Genomic DNA, 22,434 nt, shown 5'->3' with positions numbered 1-22,434 from the left:
GAACAAAACACAAAGATAATCTAATATGGCAAAATTATTGGAAAAACATACCTATACATACAACTCACTGCAGTGAGCACTATGGCGGTAAAGCACCAACAACTTTTATTCCTATTCACACAGATTATGATTACAAGTAATACATTTGAAGTTCGCACATAATAATTACATAATCAGCTCTATATGTATGACTTTTCTGACATAGTAAACTTGCTCGATAGCTCACCCGGTACAGCACTGTACTTGCCATGCGAAGCAATGTCTCCTAAAATATGACTAATGGTAAAAGACCTCAAAGCAAGTAAGCTAAAACTGCATGGTTGCCTCAGCAAATGTGTTATTATCTCACAGTTGCATTTGTTAACACTATCGGTTACATTTAGGGTTGAATTTAATGCAGATGATACGTTATTTTCATACAAAATCCTTTTAGTGCCAGTCACCGGACATTCATTTGCGAACTATACATCGCTATTCGTACAGCAACCAACATTGCCAGATTCATGTTCATCCGTTTCCAATAAACTGTACACTGTATTAGCGCCACACAGTGGTCATTTCACATATTCCACAATGCAATGCACTCAAAATTACGATTATCAAGTGCTGATTATAATGCATCAAAATGATATGTTTCTATAGCAGGGGTGTCCTGGTTCTGGAGGGCTGAAATCCTGCAAAGTTCACACACCTGAACCAGCTTACTAGGCACATTAGAAACTTCCAGGCAGGTGTGCTGAGACAAATTAGAGCTAATCTCTGTAGGGCACCGGCCGTCCAGGACTAAGATTGGACACCCCTGTTCAAGATGCTCAACCAGTTGTGGAACCCATTTTCCTATTTTTCTTTATTGGGCTGCCAAAAGTTGTATTAAAATGCAATGACAACTGCAAAATAATGCACATTCATTTTTTGACAACAATGTCACATACGATTATTTGAAACTCTTATCAATGCATAATGCATAGTTTCACATGATACTTTTAAAAAATAGAATGCTACATACAAATGTTAGTATGCTAGTGTTCCATTCTGGACATAGTTGGAGTCTGTAAATGAGAAATACTGTAAACTACTAAACTATTAGGACATGTGGAATCAAATGATGATCTGCTGCTTTATTCATGACAAAACAGCAACAGATGCTCTGTGATGGACCTGCTCACTAGGAAGGACTACTTCACCACCTTGTGGCCAAGAAAAGCAGTGCCACAGATTTGAGACACTTTGAGAAGAACAACTATTCTGTAAACTCTGATGGATAATACCTGATTTTATAAACATATGGATATCAATCTATTTTTGCAGAAGGATTATGGATTACAATGGACTGGAGGGTTGCATGTCATTGACTGGAATAAATCATAATCTTTAAACCACTGTACTGTAGTTAATGATAGAGGAAAGGTACAACATTTAGAGTGAATAACTCATGCGTGTCTTCTTGAGAGACTGCGCTGGATGTGATTTGTATCTATATTTGTGTCTAACAGTGCCAGTATAGAGCTATTTTGGGTAAAGATCTAGTTTTTTCTCCATAGTTGATCTTTTGTCACTGGAATAAACAAAGATGTTTGTTAACAATACTAAAAGCACTTTAACTTGAGGAGGAGGCTTTATTTTTGATATTTTGTTTGAGTCCAACTTAACTGTACATGGCCTTTTATATGTGAAGATATTGACGAAGAGTGAAAGAATGTATTTTGAAGTATAGGAGTTGTAAAGTCAACGTGCCTATGAATCAACAACAACCATAATGATAATAATAATAATTATAATAATAAATAAGAGCTGTTTATTAAGTCAAGTACCACTGTAACTGTTGTAAATTACTATTGTGTGATTGTTAGTCTACAAACTCCCCATTATACAAATTATTGAGGTGAAATGTCATTAGTTTTATACAATTAATTAGTAAGCTTTCCAACTTGCAAGTGATATAAACCACATTATTTATTACGCATTAATATTATTATTATTCAGATGGTTTATGTTGTTGAAAAAGAATGAATTTGGTGTTATCTACTGTGGCTGTAAGGAAACATCTGTTTCATGAATTTCCTGTTTCACTTTACCTTCTAATGATCTCAAATGAGAAGTTTTTAATAAATGAGAAGTTTTGAAACACTTGCACAATGATTTTAATAATGTGTTCAATGAACGGTGTTAAATCACAGTTTCATAACACCAGGTGTGATTTTGAGGTGGGTGTTAAAAACATCCAGCGTTTATTCCCTAGAATTCCCAGCATCATGAAAATGAAAGATGAAATTGTGATGCAGATGCATGAATTCACTCTAAAGCATGGCTTTTTTGTGTCATTGTATACAGTCACAGATACACACAGGGAATCAAAATACATATGTCACTCAGTATTTAAGTGAAGTGACATTCTGCCAAGTATGGTGACCCATACTGACAGCTATGGAACTCATTCTGCGGTGGATTTTTTGCTTAAGTTTAGGTTTGTATCTACTTTATGAAGGATTTCCAGTTTAAAACAGAATCTATAGATTCCCCTCAGGTTCTTGTTAAAGTTAAGCACTGAAGGAATGGTTCACACGAAACACCCTTGTGTTGTTCCTAAAGCACATGACTTTGTGGAATACAAAAGAAGACAATACATCCTGATTTTATTTTTTCACAATCAAAGCAAACAGCATCAGATGTACACTCTCAGAGACAAAGGTACAAAAACCATCACTGGAGTGGTATCCTTTCAAAAACTACTAATATGTACATTTTAGAGACCAATATGTACCCTTTAAGAGTAAATAAAGGACCTTTCACAAAGGTATTGCACCAGTGACAGCTTTTTTTTACACTAGACAGTGTAGCCTATATAGTTCAAAAAGTAGCCCACAGTATATTTCAAGCAATTTCTTGCATTTAATTTAATTTAAATAAATAAATACATTTTAATTTCATGTTCTACAAGTAAGCCTTTTATTCAGCAACGATGCATTAAATTGGTCAAAAGTGACAGTAAAGACATTTATATTCTGACAGAAGTTTTCATATAAATGCTATTCTTTTGAAATCCTGAAATAATGTGTAACGATTTCCACAAAAACAGTAAGCATCAAAACTATTTCACAATGTAACACAAATTCGTTTCACTTCAATTTTTATGGTTCTTCTGTAATTCTGTGGTGCTAATTATTAATGCACTATTTATTTTCACGCAGCATCAATATTTTGATATATATTTAGGTCAGGTAAATTTTAGAACGTCTAGCATTAACTATGAGACATTGGTTTAGTACAGATAAGCTTTTGTAATTTTGCATATTTTTTTAAAGATATTTTGCTTTTGCAATGATGGGAACATTCTAGAAGCTGCAACATTCTGTAGTATTCTGTAATATTCTAGTGCTTTCTGGAACATTCCAGAAGATTGTGGGACTAGTCATAAAATACACTTCTGATGTTTTGGATGACTCACTTTTGATAACTCTTTATGTTAAACTGTTGTTAGCTCAGTATTATGTAAATTATTATGCTATGTTTGAGTGCAATAACACATTAGCTTGTATAAGCTGTCTATATATATATATATTCATGAGCACTGTTAATGATACACAAAAATGATTTTTGTATTCATCATGTCAAACTTCATAAAGAAACATTAAAAACTAAAGTGAAGCCTATTCTGAGGGATCACGCAGCACTGAAAACTGGAAAATTCAGCTTTGATCACAGGATTAAATTACATTTTACAATATATTTCCATTTTTGTAATAATAATATTTTACAACATCACTTTATTATATTTTTGATCAAATAAATGCAGCCTCAGTGAGCAGAGGAGACTTCTTTTAAAAACATAAAAAATAACTCATTATAGACAACTCAGTCATAAATAAAATTTTCATTGATGCAGGTTTTGTTGCTGATTGCCAAGTGAATCGTTATGGATTGAAAGGAAGCTCAATCCGTCTGAGCATCAGTCCCAGAAATCAGTCACATCGGCCAACTGAAGTTATTACATGGTTCCGATTCAGCAGGAAAGAGATGCCCCTTGAATAAAGGGGTCATCGGATGCCCAAGTTGATATGATTCTTTAGGGTCTTAATGAAAAGTCTATAACATATTTAGTTTAAATTTCTCAATGGTCGTGTTAAACAACACCCTTTATACCCTGTCAAAAACAGCTCTGTTCTCGGTGCTGTCCCTTTAAATGCTAATGAGCTCTGCTCACCCCGCCCCTCTCTTCCATGGGGTGATGAGCGCTTCTCATAAGACTGTAAACTTTAGCCGCATTCATCGCGGAAATAGCACAAGGCAATTTGCAAAGATTCATAAAAAACCCCACTTCTTCTGGAGGTGAAGCTGGATCATAATTGATTTGCACAAATATAGGCACATTTAGGTAGATCGGGGGCACATTCCCTTCAAAAACAAATGTAATCCACTGCATCTTCAGCGGCTCAGATTTCAGGAGTAAATGACGACTGCTATATTCATTATTACATCTGTTATGGTCTGCGACCTTTAGTGCTGCATGTTATTTCCGTTTGGTCTGTTTTCTGTTCTTATTCTCATGCTCTTAGGTACCGCCTTCCTTGGATTCTATTGGCTATCTTTGCTGTCATTCCTCATTAGTCAACTATGACAACATGTTTCTCTTGCCAATCACGGTCTCGTCCGAGAGGTTTAAAAGGAGAACGTCAGCGAGAAGAGGAAGCTTTGGATTGTGATTGTTGTGTGCACTCGTGGAATGTGTGTGTTGCGCTCTTTGTTTGGCTCACTTTAGTTGGTGGAGTTTCAGAGCTCTTCAATGGTTTTGGTAATGATCTTGTTAATGTTTTAGTCACAACCTACTTTGTTAATGGCTAGTCTTTGTCAGATTGTCGTTGGTTTGGAAGACAAGGAAGGAGTGGAAGAGTTTAGGGAGTCACATGACCTACATACCTGCACGCAGAGATCTTTGATGTATTAGACACATTAGTTTATTACTGTATGTTTTGCTTTGTATATTTAGTGTAGTTCATGACGCTTTTGTGTTGAAGACCTTTTTTTATCTTTACTTTAATAGTTTAGGGGATCTGGGGATTAGTTAGTATGTGGAATTCTTTTATTATTTTTATTTTATGATTAAACGCCACTTTAACTTCCCTTCTTTTCCTTTGTCTTGTTTTTTTAACTACTGATTTCTTGGGAACAATACACTTTTCTTGAGGTGTAATTTGTGTCATGTGTTACATTGCCACCTATTTCCAACAACAGAACACCTCGATCACTTAGGAGACATTCTTGTCTACATCCCTGCATCCCGTTGAAACAATGGCGGATTGTTCACAGCTCACTCAGGGTGGGTCTAAGGTGAAACACCAGTGTCAATCAACAATCGTAGAAGGGGCCTGTGGAGAACTACGTCACTCTGCCAAGAATCTGTGAACTGCTTGATCTGAGAAACATCTGAGTAAGATTGAATAAAGTCACACATGTTCAAGCCTCAAACAAGTCTCAAGTCATAGTACAAAATAATAACGATTTCTATCTTCACCCACTTTGGCCTAAATATATGCAATACTTTTTAATATTTTGTTACCTCCTTGAAAGGCTTTGTCTTTATAATAGGAAAAATTAGTTTGGCTGTAATTGCTCAAACTGCTCGCAAAATAGAAAAACCAACATGACTAAGAATCGTGAATCGTGATACCCCTAGGCGAGAGGGAACAACCCCCCCGGGTCCGCGATTGAGCGATTGATTGGAGTTGCTATAAAATCAAGTCCTGGGAGTCATGAAGGTCAAGTCAAGTCTCAAGTCACTGGATCTCAAGTCCAAGTCAAGTCATTTTCTTTATTTAGTCAAGCAAGTCAAGTCCTTAAATCAGTCAGACTCGAGTCAAGTCATGTGTCAAGTCACTTTAGGGTGCAAATATGAAATATTAAGGTAGGCTATATACTGTTAAGGTACTAATATGTACTTTAGGGTATTAATATATACACCTTTGGTACTAATGTGCACTTTTACAGTACTAATATGCAATTCTATGGTAATATTTACTTTTATGCACATATAAAGTACTAAGATACTAAGTATAAGATGCACTTTAGAGTAGTAACTTTACTTAGGTTAAAACACTTTAGGTACTAATATGTACCATCAGAGCTGGATAGATTACTTACAAATTGTAATATATTAGTGATTCCAAATTACATAACAAATATTGTAGTTAGTAACGCATAATCCATTATAGGTATTATCCATTAGGTAATGTAATCAGACTATTTATAGATTACTTATGACCTAATTTGTTTATCACAGATTTAAATAGGATAATCTCGTACCATATTGACATAACAATACAAATAATAATAAATAAATACAAATTAAATAAATAAATAAATAAAATAATAAATAAAAATTGAAAATAAACAGTATTCCATTTGTTATTACAACATGAAGTGCATTAAACATTACATCAAAGTTTCCCAAACTGTTGTTTGTAAAGGAACTGCAGGAGGTTTATGAGTTTAATGAAAAGCTAATAATTAAATAATATTTTGTTTTATGAAAATAAATAATTTAGAAAAATCAGTTGAAATAAAAATCCTTACAAAAAAATATTATATTTTATTTGTTTAGTTGCATGTCATGTAACCACGCCAGATTTTTTTTCCAGTACATCGAAGAAATTTCCGAAGTTCCACAACATCCCAGCATAAACGCTCCAGGTAAAATATTTGTTATTTAGGATAAGCATCAACATTCACAAACCACTGTTGTTTTTAACAGAAAAGCAAGCATGGGCTGCTGCGTACATGGTTTGGCATGGAAGAATGCAAGCAAACAGTGGTCCCTTTATTATCAATGAAAGCTGACATCTCAGTTCATTGCGATCTCATAAAGCTCTGTTATAACTCAATAAATATATGCACAATCAATCTTTCACAGTGTCTGCACTCTGTGTGTTAAAATGAGAGGATTCGTTCAAGTTCAAGTTCAAATTCAAGTTTATTTGTATAGCGCTTTTTACGATACAAATCGTTGCAAAGCAGCTCTACAGGAAATTAAGTTTCCACAATATATTCATATATTGCAGAACCTTAATATATTTAACTTATGGCAAAATTTGTTAATTGTGTATGTTGTCTGAGCGTTGGCATCCTCTGAGGTCTTCTGAGGGGTTGGCATTATCTTTTCTCAGGTGTTCGGTCATCTCAGATCATTTAAGGGTTGGATCCAGACTGAAGCTTCTGTCATTCCTAGTTATCACGGGATGTTAATCAGAAACAGAGAAACAAATAGAGACATAATTAGCGTAGCTGCTGTTCCATCTAAGCAAAAATGATTTGTTCAACCCAAGCTAAAGAATAATAATAATGTGCATTTGATCAGATATAACTGCAGTACAAGATTATAAGATGCATTATGTGAATGCTTGGCTAAAGAGATGTGTCTTTAATCTAGATTTAAACAGAGAGAGTGTATCTGAACCCTGAACGTTATCAGGAAGGCTATTCCAGAGTTTGGGAGCCAAATGTGAAAAAGGGAGCAGGTTGGATTATAGCGTGGTAGAAGATGAGTTAGGTACGCAGGAGCTAAACCCTTTAGAGCCTTATAGGCAAGTAATAATATTTAGTAAATTATACGGAACTTAATAGGTAGCCAGTGCAGAGACTGTCTACCTATTAAGTTCCGTATCATCGTGAGCATGCAATTTCAGCACTGCTGTGAAGATGGTTCTCACTGCAGAACACAAGATCCAGAGGGCAAGGTTGGATCCAGATCCAACTCCTCCCACCTTGCATATACCTAAACCTACCTGTCTCAACCCCCTGATCCTTAAACCCACCCATCTCCACCCCTAAACCTAGCAATCTCCACCACCTAGATGTGGATCCAGCCCCGCCCCCTGGATCTTTGTTCTGCAGTGAGGGGCTACTGCTGCTGTGAGTGGATTCTAACTTAATCACCTCTGATTGGCCATTGCATTCCAGAAATCAACAGCTATGTCTGTGACCGGCTACATTGGGCAACGCTTTAAACATGTGTTATAAATAGAAACCCAAGCTTTGCATGTTAATCATTTTACTGCTAATATTAGTTGTTCTTTTTGCTTTTGTGCAACAGATAAATAACAATTGATATGCTTTTAGATATTTTATGTTTAGAGATTTCTATTTTGCGGGAGTTCTGCGAATCATTTAATTCTCCCGCATCCTGCACACACACGTGAGTGTCTACCCACCCGTACCCGCACTCGCCCATCAAGAGTTGTCCCGCACCTCACCCTGTCGCGTTGGGTCCCACGGTACTCCTGCGGAAGTCGAGGCCTCTACCTTAAACCCTCAGCTCTCCCATTGTTTGGGTCTGTTCTAATTTATTATAGTGTTTGGTTATGTTTCTTTGAGTTTGAGCGCAAGGACGTGCCTATTCAGGAGGGGGCGAACTGTTACACGTATGCTTTGTTTCTGTCTCTTTCTCTGCGTCCCAATGTGCATACTATCCACCCTATCTACCCGGCTTTGTGTTTTCCCCATGACCTAAATCAATTATTCATTAGATTAACAAATAATCACAGACCCCTCACCCAATAAACATACTGGGTGCCAGGATGCCTGTGAACGACCCCGGACTCCTGTTTACCATGGCAACCAGGACACCTCAGCCAGACCAGATAAACTTTACGACCTAATGGCATGTCCAGAGTTCTCCCTCTCACTACCTTTCACCCATAGGAAAAACATAATGCCCATAAAAATGGACTCCTCTCTAATTCATTCATAGAAAATCCTTTCTTTGAATGAACGCACATATCCTTCAAGTCATTGCGTATATTATTACTGTTCTTGTATATTGTCTTTTGTATTTTTTGCATCAACACCCAATCGAATTACATATGTAAAATACCATGCTCTAAGACAGTGGTTCCCAAACCTGTCCCGGAGAACCCCCTGCCCTGCACTTTATATGTCTCCCTAATCAGACACACCCAATTTAGTTATTGCAGTCTCTACTAACGAGCTGATGAGTGGAATCAGGGGTGTTAGATAAGGGAGCTATACGAAAGGTGCAGGGCAAGGGGGCCTCCAGGACAGGTTTGGGAACCACTGCTCTAAGACAAAGCGTTTTAAACTTTCCCTCCAAAAGTTTAAGTCACCATTGGCTCCTTGACCCCCAAGAGATGTGACCTTGACAGAACTTAAAAGGCCTCACATCAGTGATAGTGCTGCCAATTTAGCAATTTTGTTGCTAGATTTAGTGACTTACCCACCCTTTTTGAGACTTTTTTCAAAGGTTTAGGGACAAATATAGCAACTTCTGGGACAAACCTTATCTAAGTTCTCATTTTGCTTATTCATCTTTATATAGATCAGTGAATTTGCCATTATAATTTCATCTAGTGACATTTAGCTACCAGTTTTAGCTATTGAAAGCAATTGGCAACACTGATCAGTGACCGCCCCCAGTCTAGCTTCTTTTAGATTCTGAGAAGATGGGGATGCCGAGCTAGAACTCTTCTGGAACCCTTAAGTCTTTGGCCTTGCCTTATCATTCACCAAAGATCCTAGGATCTGAGCTGATATCTATCTTATCTCTTCTTCACTTTCCATCTGGGAAGAAACTCCCAATCACTATCGAGTCTTTGGAGTTCATCACTCTTCAAACCCGGAAGAACGTGATCACAAGTCCAAACCTTGAAACCATCAAGACTTTCATCCGAGACTGCATCCAGACACTCGTCAATGACCAAGGCAATGCAAGTATCGTATATTTAACTAAACGAAACAGAGGTTCAGTATAAGCTATAGACCCTGTGCTAAAACGCCACTGATGGTTTCACTCAAAGGTTAACTGATTAATTTTCCATAGCTTCATTTCCTGTTTCTCTAATGATTTCTGTCATCCACTTTGCTCCCCTTTGTATGTACGCGTGAGTGTATGTTTGTTTGTTAGACTAGTTTGTGTTAGTGCTTTGAGTTTCTGATTCTGTCACAGCTTATGAATAATGTCCCCTTTATGATTACAGATTAGTTGTTGACTATATTAATTCTGCTACAGTTATTACTGGCAGCTGATATAAATACTTGTAATTAATCATAATTAATTGTAATTATTTATATACATGTTCCTTTTGAGCTAATTTGCTACATGGTTAAACAACAAACAGATTGATAAATCAAATAAAAAGCAATGTGTTCATCATCAGTAGTTGATGCAGGGTTGACACGTCTTAAACCTATGATTTTTGAAAATGCAGTGGTCAAATGTTGTGTAGACAACTGACTAATGACTGGTCTTTGTGTGAACATCCACAAAACTGGATGTGTATATAAGCGGCATGCTTTTTTATAAAGGAAAAAAAGAGGAATTAGGAATAATTTCTTTCTATTGTGTCAACAATATGTAATCATGTAATCCATAAAAGTAACTGCAGTCTAATTACGAGTATTTTAAAATGCAATTTAATCTAATTACAAGTACTGAATTTTTGGAATCTGATTAAATAATCCAGATTACATTTTATCCATTACAAACCATTTTAGGTGAAGAAATAAGGTATAAACACTCCAGTGACAGATAGATAGATAGATAGATAGATAGATAGATAGATAGATAGATAGATAGATAGATAGATAGATTAATCATAGTTAACCATGTATTAATCATAGTTTCCGTATGACATCATTTTCATATTCATAAATAGAACTGAACCCGTGTCAACCCGTGAACATGCAAATGAACAGGAAGACTTTCCTTTTGAGTTTGAGAGTGGAAACCGTTGCATCTCATCCTCTTCAAGACATTTACTACAACAGATCTTGCAGGTAAGAACTTATGCTCTAGTATGTGATCAATTTCTTTCTTTTATACATTTGACATGTAATGAGTGATATGTTAATGCATGCATATTCTGTTTCATTTGAATTAATTCATATTGACTGTTTTTTCATAACTGTGCAGCGTGTGCACAGCTTTTTCTGAACGTACAATGTCTGCAGCTTTGCAATTCTGGATTTGACAAGCAATATACACTTTTGACAACATGCCAGTTGTTTTTTGTTTACATTAGTTGAAATGACTGGTTAAAGCAAGTGTTCCCTGGTTAAATAGGTTTAGCTGATTGCGGTGTAGTCTGCGTATTTCTTTGTAAAATGGTGAACAATCAGTTGCATAAGAGCACAAATTTCTGGTGTGATATTTAGGATTTTGTTTAGAATCTGTGGTGTTCATTGAGTATAGGTGAGACTTTAATTTTGAAACTCCATGTGAATTACTTTCATAATTGTGTGTCAGTGTGTGTGTTTGTAGAGATGAGATGACCTTTTTGCTGTCTGTGACTCATTGTGAAAAAAAGATTCAAACTTTCCACCAGACTAGGCGAAAAGTTACGCTGATATGCTCTGCTAAGCATAACTAAACACACATGCACACCCGCCCAACAACCCACCCACCCAGCCATAAACACCCACACATGCAGCACTTAAAGTAAATGCTCATTTTCTATTTTGTTGAGCTTTACAGAAGTCTGAGAATATTGTGAAAATAAGACATTATTAGTGGGCATAAAGTTGGTCTAAACGGTTGAGGTAGAATTATTCACTCATTTAGACTGCTTAATTGGTTTGGTGCTCTGTAAATAAAACTTGTTTTGCAGAAGGATTGCAGTGCTGACATTTACTCTTCTGTTTCTTTCCTGTTTTCTGTTTGCAGGTGCTCAACAGGAAATCTGGTGTCTTATTTTCAGTCGAGTTGTCAGCTATGAAACTCATTCTGCGGTGGATTTTTTGCTTCAGTTTAGGTACATATCTACTTTATGAAGGATTTCCCAGCTCAAAACAGAGTCTAAAGATTCCCCTCACAGGTTCTTTTTAAACTTAATTATTGAATGAATAGTTCGCAACAAACCACCCTTGTGTTGTTCCAAACCCACATGACTTTCTTTCATCTGTAGAACACAAAAGAAGATTTTTGTAAGAATTCACAGCCTGATTTTTTTAACAATGTTTCTCCAGTGACAGCTTTTATACTTTTTTTTTTTTCTCAAAACGTAGCCTATATAGTGCAAAAAGAAGTCCATACAGCTTGTGCAATACTAAGTTTTTTGAAGTTGTATGATTGCTTTGTATGAGAGATATAAATCCACATATAAGAATATGTTTAACTTTTCTGTATGGCTTTTCTTCAAGCATTTCTTTAATACTTGTTTTGTATATTATATTATTTTATATTTCTTAAGTTCTATCACTCACAGGTTTGGGGTCAGAATGATTTTTTAAAAGAAATTAATATTCAGCAATGATGCATTCATTTGATCAAAAGTGACAGTAAAGACAATTACATTCTCACAATGATTTCAAATAAAAATTCTATTCATCAAAAAATCCTGAAATAATGTATCACAGATTTCCCAAACTGTTTTCAATACTGAGAATAATCAGAAATGTTTCTTGAGCAGTATTTACAGACCCCAAACTTTTGAAATGAAATGTGTATATATAGATGAATTACTGCAAAGTCGCAACAAAGTTTTTATTTTGGTCAATTTTAGGGAGTTTTAAGTCTTCAGTTTCTCGCTTTTAGCAAGATATTGATCTTCAATATACTGAACTGTTATGTATGACCATTGTCAATTTTCATTGATGCAGGTTTTGTTGCTGATTGCCAAGTGAATCGTTATGGATTGAAAGGAAGCTCAATCCGTCTGAGCATCAGTCCCAGAAATCAGTCACATCGGCCAACTGAAGTTATTACATGGTTCCGATTCAGCAGGAAAGAGATGCTTACAGACTCAAAGGACATTTCCCCTCATTTTGTGAAAAGAATGAGCCTAAACGACTCGGACTGGTCTTTGACCATACACAACCTTGAGGAAATTGACAGTGGACTATATGAGGCCGTTCCGAAGTGGGAGCAAGTATCTCTGGCTGCGTTCACACTTAAAGTGGAGCGTAAGATCTATGCATCTCATTTACACTGTATGCTTATAACATGATATATACTTCAATATCTCAGCTCAGATGTTGCTACTAACTCATCTGTGGTGTTTTTCCAGATACTGTCTCTGAGCCTGTCATCAAAGTGAATCGATATGACGTTAATTCTTCTGCTGGAGTGTGTTGGGCCGCAGTGAACTGTTCGGCTGATGGCAGCTGGGCCACGTTTGACTGCCACCAAAATGTCTGTTCAAAGACACAAGCCTCTCTATCCTCCATTAACATCACTGTCACTGCATTGGACAACAGCGACATCAAATGCCGCGTCAACAACCACGTGAGCAAGAATCATTCTCGGGTTATCAGAATTATGTGTAAGCATGATTTTTAAAAAAATACTCATTGTCAATACTAATGTCATGTTTCACTCTGTTGTACTTTTCCCTGTAATCATTCAACCCTTTGAAATAATTCTTTTTTAAATTTTTTTTGGAAAAGTGTGTTTTGGAATAATGTGTACACTGAGTTAGCATATTTCTGCAGTCATAAAAATTGTTATACACTCACCTAAAGGATTATTAGGAACACCTGTTCAATTTCTCATTAATGCAATTATCTAATCAACCAATCACATGGCAGTTGCTTCAATGCATTTAGGGGTGTGGTCCTGGTCAAGACAATCTCCTGAACTCCAAACTGAATGTCAGAATGGGAAAGAAAGGTGATTTAAGCAATTTTGAGCGTGGCATGGTTGTTGGTGCCAGACGGGCCGGTGTGAGTATTTCACAATCTGCTCAGTTACTGGGATTTTCACGCACAACCATTTCTAGGGTTTACAAAGAATGGTGTGAAAAGGGAAAAACATCCAGTATGCGGCAGTCCTGTGGGCGAAAATGCCTTGTTGATGCTAGAGGTCAGAGGAGAATGGGCCGACTGATTCAAGCTGATAGAAGAGCAACTTTGACTGAAATAACCACTCGTTACAACCGAGGTATGCAGCAAAGCATTTGTGAAGCCACAACACTCACAACCTTGAGGCGGATGGGCTACAACAGCAGAAGACCCCACCGGGTACCACTCATCTCCACTACAAATAGGAAAAAGAGGCTACAATTTGCACGAGCTCACCAAAATTGGACGGTTGAAGACTGGAAAAATGTTGCCTGGTCTGATGAGTCTCGATTTCTGTTGAGATATTCAGATGGTAGAGTCAGAATTTGGCGTAAACCGAATGAGAACATGGATCCATCATGCCTTGTTACCACTGTGCAGGCTGGTGGTGGTGGTGTAATGGTGTGGGGGATGTTTTCTTGGCACACTTTAGGCCCCTTAGTGCCAATTGGGCATCGTTTAAATGCCACGGCCTACCTGAGCATTGTTTCTGACCATGTCCATCCCTTTATGACCACCATGTACCCATCCATGGTACTTCCAGCAGGATAATGCACCATGTCACAAAGCTCGAATCATTTCAAATTGGTTTCTTGAACATGACAATGAGGTCACTGTACTAAAATGGCCCCCACAGTCACCAGATCTCAACCCAATAGAGCATCTTTGGGATGTGGTGAAACGGGAGCTTCGTGCCCTGGATGTGCATCCCACAAATCTCCATCAACTGCAAGATGCTATCCTATCAATATGGGCCAACATTTCTAAAGAATGCTTTCAGCACCTTGTTGAATCAATGCCACGTAGAATTAAGGCAGTTCTGAAGGGTCAAACACAGTATTAGTATGGTGTTCCTAATAATCCTTTAGGTGAGTGTATATCTCAGCCTAGCTATTCAAAACTCTGTTAAATCACATTCTAGGGTTACTATTATGCTTAAAAACCCTTATTCAACCCGACTTCCGGAAATGTTGGGACGTTTTTTTAAATTTGAATGAAATGAAAATTAAAAGACTTTCAAATCACATGAGCCAATATTTTATTCACAATAGATAATAGATAACATGCATGTTTAAACAGAGACATTTTACAATTTTATACACAAAATGAGCTCATTTAAAATTTAATGCCTGCTACAGGTCTCAATAGTTGGGACAGAGGCATGTTTACCATGGTGTAGCATCTCCTCTTCTTTTCAAAACACTTTGAAGACATCTGGGCATTGAGGTTATGAGTTTCTGGAGTTTTGGTGTTGGAATTTGCTCCCCTTCTTGCCTGACATAGGTTTCCAGCTGCTGAAGAATTCGTGGTCATCTTTGAAGTATTTTTCGTTTACAAATGTTCTTTATCGGTAAAAGATCTGGATTGCAGGTAGGCCAATTCAGCACCCGGACTCTTCTACTACGAAGCCATGATGTTGTAATAGCTGCAGAATGTGGTTTTGCATTGTCCTGCTGAAATACACAAGGCCTTCCCTGAAATAGATGTCATCTGGAGGGGAGCATATGTTGCTCTAAAACCTTTTATATACTTTTCAGCATTCATAGTGATTTCCAAAACATGCAAGCTGCCCATACTGTATGCATTAATGCACCCCATACCATCAGAGATGCTGGCTTTTGAACTGAATGCTGATAACATGGTGGAAGGTCTCGCTCCTCTTTAGCCCAGAGGACTTCACATATGGTTTCCTTTTTGCATGATAGAGATTTAGTTGGCATCTGCAGATGGCACGGTGGATTGTGTTTACCAACAGTGGTTTCTGGAAATATTCCTGGGCCCATTTAGTAATGTCAATGACAGAATCATGTCGATGAGTGATGCAGCGTCGTCTGAGGGTCTGAAGACCATGGGCATTCAACAAAGGTCTTCGGCCTTGTCCCTTACGCACAGAGATTTATCCAGTTTCTCTGAATCTGTTGATGATGTTATGCACTGTAGATGATGAGATTTGCAAAGCCTTTGCAATTTGACGTAGAGGAAAGTTGTTTTTAAAGTATTCCACAATCTTTTTCAGATTGGAGAGCCTCTGCCCATCTTTACTTCTGAGAGACTCTGCCTCTCTAAGACATCCCTTTTAGAGCTAATCATGTTACAGACCTGATGTCAATTCACTTAATTAGTTGCTACATGTTCTCCCAGCTGAATCTTTTCAAAATGTCTTGCTTTTTCAGCCCTTTGTTGCCCCCGTGCCAACTTTTTTGAGACCTGTAGCAGGCATCAAATTTGAAATGAGCTCATTTAGTGGACAAAAGTGTAAAGTTTCTCCTTTTAAACATTTATGTTATCTATGTTCTATTGTGAATAAAATATTGGCTCATGTGATTTGAAAGTCTTTTAGATTTCATTTTATTCAAATATAAAAAAACATCCCAACATTTCCAGAATTCGGGTTGTACAATGCTGATAGTAATATTGAGATAAAATACAACCATCAACATATTTCTAAATTGTTACTTTATTGAAACATATCAAATTATTATATTAGTGCTACCGGTGGGATTATTAATAATGTTGATTGAATAAGTGTAGTGTACAGCAAACGTGTGTTTTATTAGCTGTCACATCTGTGGATATGAGAACATGAAAATCCCCTCTGGTTTCTTATGAAAGAAAAACAGAAGGAAAAAACAGAGGGGTGCTTACATCACTGTATGATGTTTGAAACCGTTTCCTCCAGACACTGAAAACAGAACATTTCTGTGGTTTTACCAAGTACATGACTATCTAATAAGGCAAACATGGAGGCTCTTGATTGGTTGGCAAGGCGTTTGCATCAAAAACTGCTTGATAATTTATATCATCACAATATGTAAAGAATCCTATATCCTATATATTTTTTTGTGCTAAATAAAATTGTAAAAGTTATGCACTATAAATTTCAAAAGTATACTAAACACCATTTATGTTTTAATAGATTTTTCGTGCATTGAAATAAAGTATAGGTTACTACCTCAAACATATACAGATTACTTTTATTAGTGAATTTCTTAAAAGTGTACTTTGAATGATTTAAAAATTAGTTCAGTTTAAGACACTTTTATATAGTAATCCTAAATTTAAATTAAATTGATTTTATTTAAAATATATTAGTAATGTACTAGTTATAAGTAAATTTTCCCCAACTGTACTTAAGTACACTTTATATAGCTAAACTAATTAGCACTAAAAGCACTAAAATTGTACTCGGATAAAGTACCAGAAGTGGTTTATAATTGCATTGCTTAAAATATATATGCTTTAAAAATCTACTTTTAATTAGTGCATTTATGTTACGGGGTGAATGAGACGTGAGACGTGCGGATCCATTTGCAAGCTTTTATTCAGGGACGTGGTCAGAAAACAAGCAAGGTTCATGCAATGGCAAACAGGTACAACACATGCAAGACAAAGAGTAATCCTAGGGCAAGCATGGGTCTACAATCGGCGAATAATATCCAACAGGAGAAGGCAGAGAGATAATCCAGCTATAGTCCAAGCGAGGTGCAAGGCAAGGATAAGGGTTAGGAAACACGGGCAAGAATCAAAACACTAGAAAACCGGCAAGGCAAGACTCTGACTACTAAGTGGGCTCTGTAGAGTAGCTATCGCTAGGAGAGTGAAATACGCTATACAATACTCGGCGATCTGACTGAGGGAGTGCATGGTTTAAGTAAGGCGTGTGACGGGAATCAGCTGTGTGTGTCGTCAGTGCAATGGATGATGGGAATTGTAGTCCGATGGTGAAGTGCAACATTAGTGTAGTGCAAGAGTCAATGTGGTGAGCGAGTGACCTATGGTGGTGAGTGAACAGAAGTTCATAGACCGGATTTGTGACAATTTATAATATATAACTTTTACAATTTTATTTAGAACAAAAAATAAGAATGTACTACAAATGTACTTGCTTGTATTTAAGTATTTTTTTAGTGCATTCAAGTACACTTTATTTTTACCTGGGACATGTTATCAGTTTCACTGAACATCTTCTGTATTACCTTATGAGCTCTACAGTATTGTGTTATTGAAATCTGCCAGCTGACAGTCTCATCTACAGAGTATGAGCGCTTTAAATCTGCAGCGACCCAAATGAATGAATGCTTTTGTGCCTTCAAAAACTAAATAGAAAAGAGCGCAAGCTGTAGAGACGTGATTTTAAAGAACCTTTAACCTGACAGTATCGTAAAACGCAGTGCAAGAAAGAGCAGACGAGGCAAAGACGGTTGTTTAACTCATTATGTTTACAGCAAAACCTTTTCATCACTACTACACGATGGCGAACAAAGTGAAAGAATTTATATCAAAATCTACATTATTTGACGTTTATAATGCGAGTCTTCAAAAAAATCAGTGGATTTCGACAATTCAATTCAGGTTTATTTGTATAGCGCTGTTCAATACAAATCATTGCAATAATCAGGGGCTAAAGCCACCGAAGTAGCACCTCACCAATTGCACAAGAGGATAGGACGGCTGTTTTCTTCTGTGCCATTCTGAGATGTGTCTGAAGTCTGTGGTCTTTTGCTTCAGATTTAATAGTGCTCCATCTTCATAATTGTTGATGAGGAGCTTAATATGACGGCAAGGCCTATTTGTTAATGGCCTAATTGACTCCTCCCCCATCAATAACATTGTTTTTAGGCTATAAGCTGCTATACAAAAGCACATCAGGCTTTCAAGTGTTAATTTATTTTAATTTTATTACATTTTTAAAAATTAATATAAACAATAAAATAAGACTAAATTAAATAAATAAAAAAAATCTAGTGAAAATAGCTGTTTTGTTGTTGTTTCTTTTTCTAAAATGTGTTTTAATATTTATACTTATCTTCAGGCCATGAAAAGCAGCAAAGTGATTTGCCCTCTTCATCATCACTCACCCTTTGGATCACTGTCACCGTTATTGGGGGTGTTTTGTTGGGTTTGGTTATGGGTGGGATTGTGATATTTGTCAAGAGAAGAAAATGTTCAAAAGTTCATCCACAGGTACAATTCAGTCAAATTGTCTCTCAGAACTTAATTTGTTATGACTCTTTTTTTTCTTTTTTAAACTCTGTTCTTTGTCTCTGTATCAGTCCAGTCGTGTTGTGATTGAACAGCATCATGAAACAATTTACTGCACAGTTGAAAAGCCGGCCGCATCCCAGACATCTCCAGTAAACAACACTGTCATCAACAAAGTAGAAACCATCTACGACACTCCATCACGACATGTATGTAATATCTTACTGAATCACAAAGTGAGATTGTAATTTAAATCAATGTCCTTTGATCTGATAGATGCAGTGAAACTCTGTGTGACCTGTTTCTTTGTTGGCTTGTGTCTTGCTCAGACCAAGGCATGTCAAGTAGACAATGTGGAGGTGATGAGAGACAATCAGGAGCAACAGCAATCTGGACAAGACAGAACTATTCAAGTGAAAGCTACAGTTCACCAGGCAGCAGAACCCGATTCAGATCCAATAAACACGGTTTACTGCAAACTGGGAGAGATATGACACAAACACATATCTGAGACGTCACTTCAGTGGAGATTTAAACCACAGACGATCTTTGTGAGAAAGAAAAAATTGTACTTTAATGTAAATTATGTGTGTTTTCACTAGTGAATAGGGCATCATTCATGGATACAATACACACTGTATGCTGTCTGCTATTTTGTGAAACAGTATATACAATTCATTCTTAAAAAAAAAAATTCAAAAAGAGTTTTTGTAGTAATGCAATGGAAGGACCATTTTTGTTTTCCTAAAGAACCTTTCATATATAAATATATATATACATATATATTGTGAAAAATATTTCAATAATCACAGGAACCTTTCAGGAAAGACTCTTCATGGAACCATCAATGGCAATAAATGACCTTTATTTTTAAGAGTGTATGCAATGATATACATTTCAAACAGTCCTATTTTGTTGTCCTGTGACTTGTAGCATGTTTAATTCAGCAAGTAGCATTGAGTCGATTTGAGTTGTCATCTCTGAAAAGTGTTTAACAAAAAACAGTCCAAGAGCGACCATCCAATAGGCAAAAAATGTGCATTTTTAATTCCATTTTGTTTAAAAATGTCATAATTTTGAAATGATGTTAAAAATTACAGCACATATCATGTTCATTCCTTACACTGGAAATGAAAAGTCAAGTTGAGCGGAATTACATGATGATCTCATACATCCCTGTGGTTGCACTTTTTGAAGAAAATAGCATGCAAAATAATTGTCTGCTGTATTACAAATGTTCTCGATCACTCTGATGCTGATGCATTAAATTTTTTTTTTTTGGTGCTCTGGTTTAAATGAATCTCATTTGCTCATTACAGTATACAAATCTGTGCTGACAACTCATAGTTAGAAATGGAGATGAGATATTGTAATATTAAACAGTTTTATTTTTTTAAATAACTCCACTAACAGCATTACCAGCTTCACGCATTACTAACCAGTTTGACTTTATTTCTGTCATATGCCTACAGACGTTTTTACTGAGAATTAACAGATGTTTAGATGAGCTTTTATTGAATTTGTTGTTTTTTTTGTGTTGAAAAAATATTTATAATGGCAAGAAAACCAAGAAAAAATCTGCTCCGGTGCTGATGATTATATAATCATTATGTAGATAATAATTATGCAGTGACCTGATTAATCCAGAGTCAGAAAGTTATGATTTGATCAGGGTTGTAGTTTTATGGCATCGGTTAAAGAAACTCTGTGATTCTACAGCTTGAGATCCAGCAGTGCTGTGACAATCAGATAATCTAGACAAAGTGCAAAAAAAAAAAAAAAAAAAAGAGCCTGCATCATTTAGACACACAGAGACATCAAAAATCAGTGTATGAATCGCAACAGGTGGCAGTCAAATTAAAGACTTCATGCTGCAGTGCATGATGGGAGACACAAACAAACAATCAAACAACAACAAAAAACCTCAACCACGAATCCCAGCATTCCGACATGATTCAATTATAAAGATGAATTGTCTCACCATTTATTATTCTTAATATTTGCTTTTATTTTTCCTGTTTTGTTGTGACTTTAGTTGCTTATTTTGTGATGGTCAGAGATTATCTGTATGTTTTATTGATTGTTGAGATTCATACTCTGATTCTTGATGTCTGTGTATGTCTGATGCTGCAGGAGTTGAAAATAAATTGTGCAAATAGTTTTTGATGTTCAGATTAGCTGTTTGTCAGAAAGTGTAGCCTACTATCACAAGGTTCAGCCATAAAATAAACATTACCCACATAATAAGAGTGTTACCTGAATGTGTATCATCATCATCAACGTATAAAAATCTGATTTTATTTCTCTTGGCTTTTCTTGCTATAATAAACATATCTTATAAACACAGTTATCACAGCCAGAAAAAAAAGCACAATAGCCAAAGATCAGAAGTGAAACAAACACTAATCTCTATAATGGTGATTTCAACTGAAATGCAATAAAACACCAGCGTCTAAACCTCTGTTAATTCTCAGTAAGAACTTCTGTTGATGACAGAAAACTCAAGTCGAACTGGTTAGTAATAAGTGAAGCTGGTAAGGCTGTTTGTACAGTTGTTCAATCATCCTCTGCTGGCTCTTGAATGGCTCTTGAGGGTCTGGTCTTCAACATACCTCTGGTCTTGATTATTTATTAAAATTTATTTAGAAAGGGACCATGTACAAAGATGTTTCCATTGCATGCACTGTACTGAATTTAGCCAATGGCTAGTTTTCATCCGCGGTCCATTGGCAGGTAATCATAATCCAGCCCGGTCTCATTAAAATGCGCATATGTCAGTCCTCTTTGTGTGTCATGTGTTCCCGCCTCTTGTGTCCATATTTGGTTTGTTTCCTGTCCTTGTTTAGTGTGATCATTAGTTAATTCTTGTCTAGCTGTGTTTGTGTAATTAGCCTGTGTATTTAAGTTCCTGCCTGTTCAGTTTCGTGTTGTCTGGTCTACTCGTTACTTCCCGGTGTTCCTGTTTGTGTCAGCCTTGCCTTTCCTTGTTTGGAGTCATTTAAGACTGTTATTTTGAGTTTACTCCTCGTCTGCGTGTTCCTGTATCCTCCTCGTGTGTGCACCGTGACAGTATACACCAAATAAAAATGAAAACTCGCGGTATTGAAACGCAAAAATGGACTTTGGCATACATACTGTATGATACGAATGTGTTTGGCGTGCATACACATTTTCCGTGTGCATATATGAAAATTGTTGGCGTGCATATGATATACGCAGTTTTCGCGTACATATGCTATGGATCTACCCCGCAAACCTAATCCTACCCATCGCATATCATATACACGCCAAAGTTCATTTTTGCATATAAATACCACAAGTTTTCATTTTTATTTGCCGTACTATTTATATGCACTTTCATGAGATAAGCATAATCATAGGTAAACATAAAAACATGAAACAACAAACACATACAATAGAGTAATACTTATACACATCCTATCAGAGCCAAAAAAGAACAATAAGGATAACGTCCAGTTAAACCAGTCTGAAATTATCTAAAAGTCTAAAATGATCAAAGCTCAAAAAATTTTATTTCTCCAAAACCCTACAGTGGTGATATTGGTTAGGCTTTTTGTCCAGAGTTTTTAAAGTCTGTTTATAAAGAGATTTTAAAGGTTTAATAAAAGTTTCTCCTGCTTGACCCCAACATGTCAGACAGTATGACAG

General features: G+C 36.4%; 1 protein-coding gene across 1 annotated transcript; it reads left to right on the top strand.

Moving 5' to 3' along the window:
- Positions 1–1,393: 1,393 nt before the first annotated feature.
- LOC306876696 (uncharacterized protein) lies at positions 1,394–20,049 on the top strand (the record flags this gene model as incomplete). The annotated part of the gene is made up of 8 exons (XM_079428044.1): positions 1,394–1,407; positions 10,662–10,782; positions 11,669–11,756; positions 12,604–12,906; positions 13,011–13,265; positions 18,596–18,747; positions 18,837–18,974; positions 19,095–20,049. 8 exons carry the CDS (start codon positions 1,394–1,396, stop codon positions 19,257–19,259), a joined length of 1,236 nt encoding a protein of 411 aa, XP_079284170.1. The 3' UTR covers positions 19,260–20,049.
- Between the last annotated feature and the right edge of the window lie 2,385 nt (positions 20,050–22,434).

The sequence above is a fragment of the Barbus barbus genome, assembly GCF_936440315.1.
Source record: "Barbus barbus genome assembly, chromosome: 2".
In the NCBI taxonomy this organism is placed as follows: Eukaryota; Metazoa; Chordata; class Actinopteri; order Cypriniformes; family Cyprinidae; genus Barbus; species Barbus barbus.
Note: the sequence above shows the minus strand (reverse complement) of the source record. Positions and strands in the feature narration are given on the sequence as shown.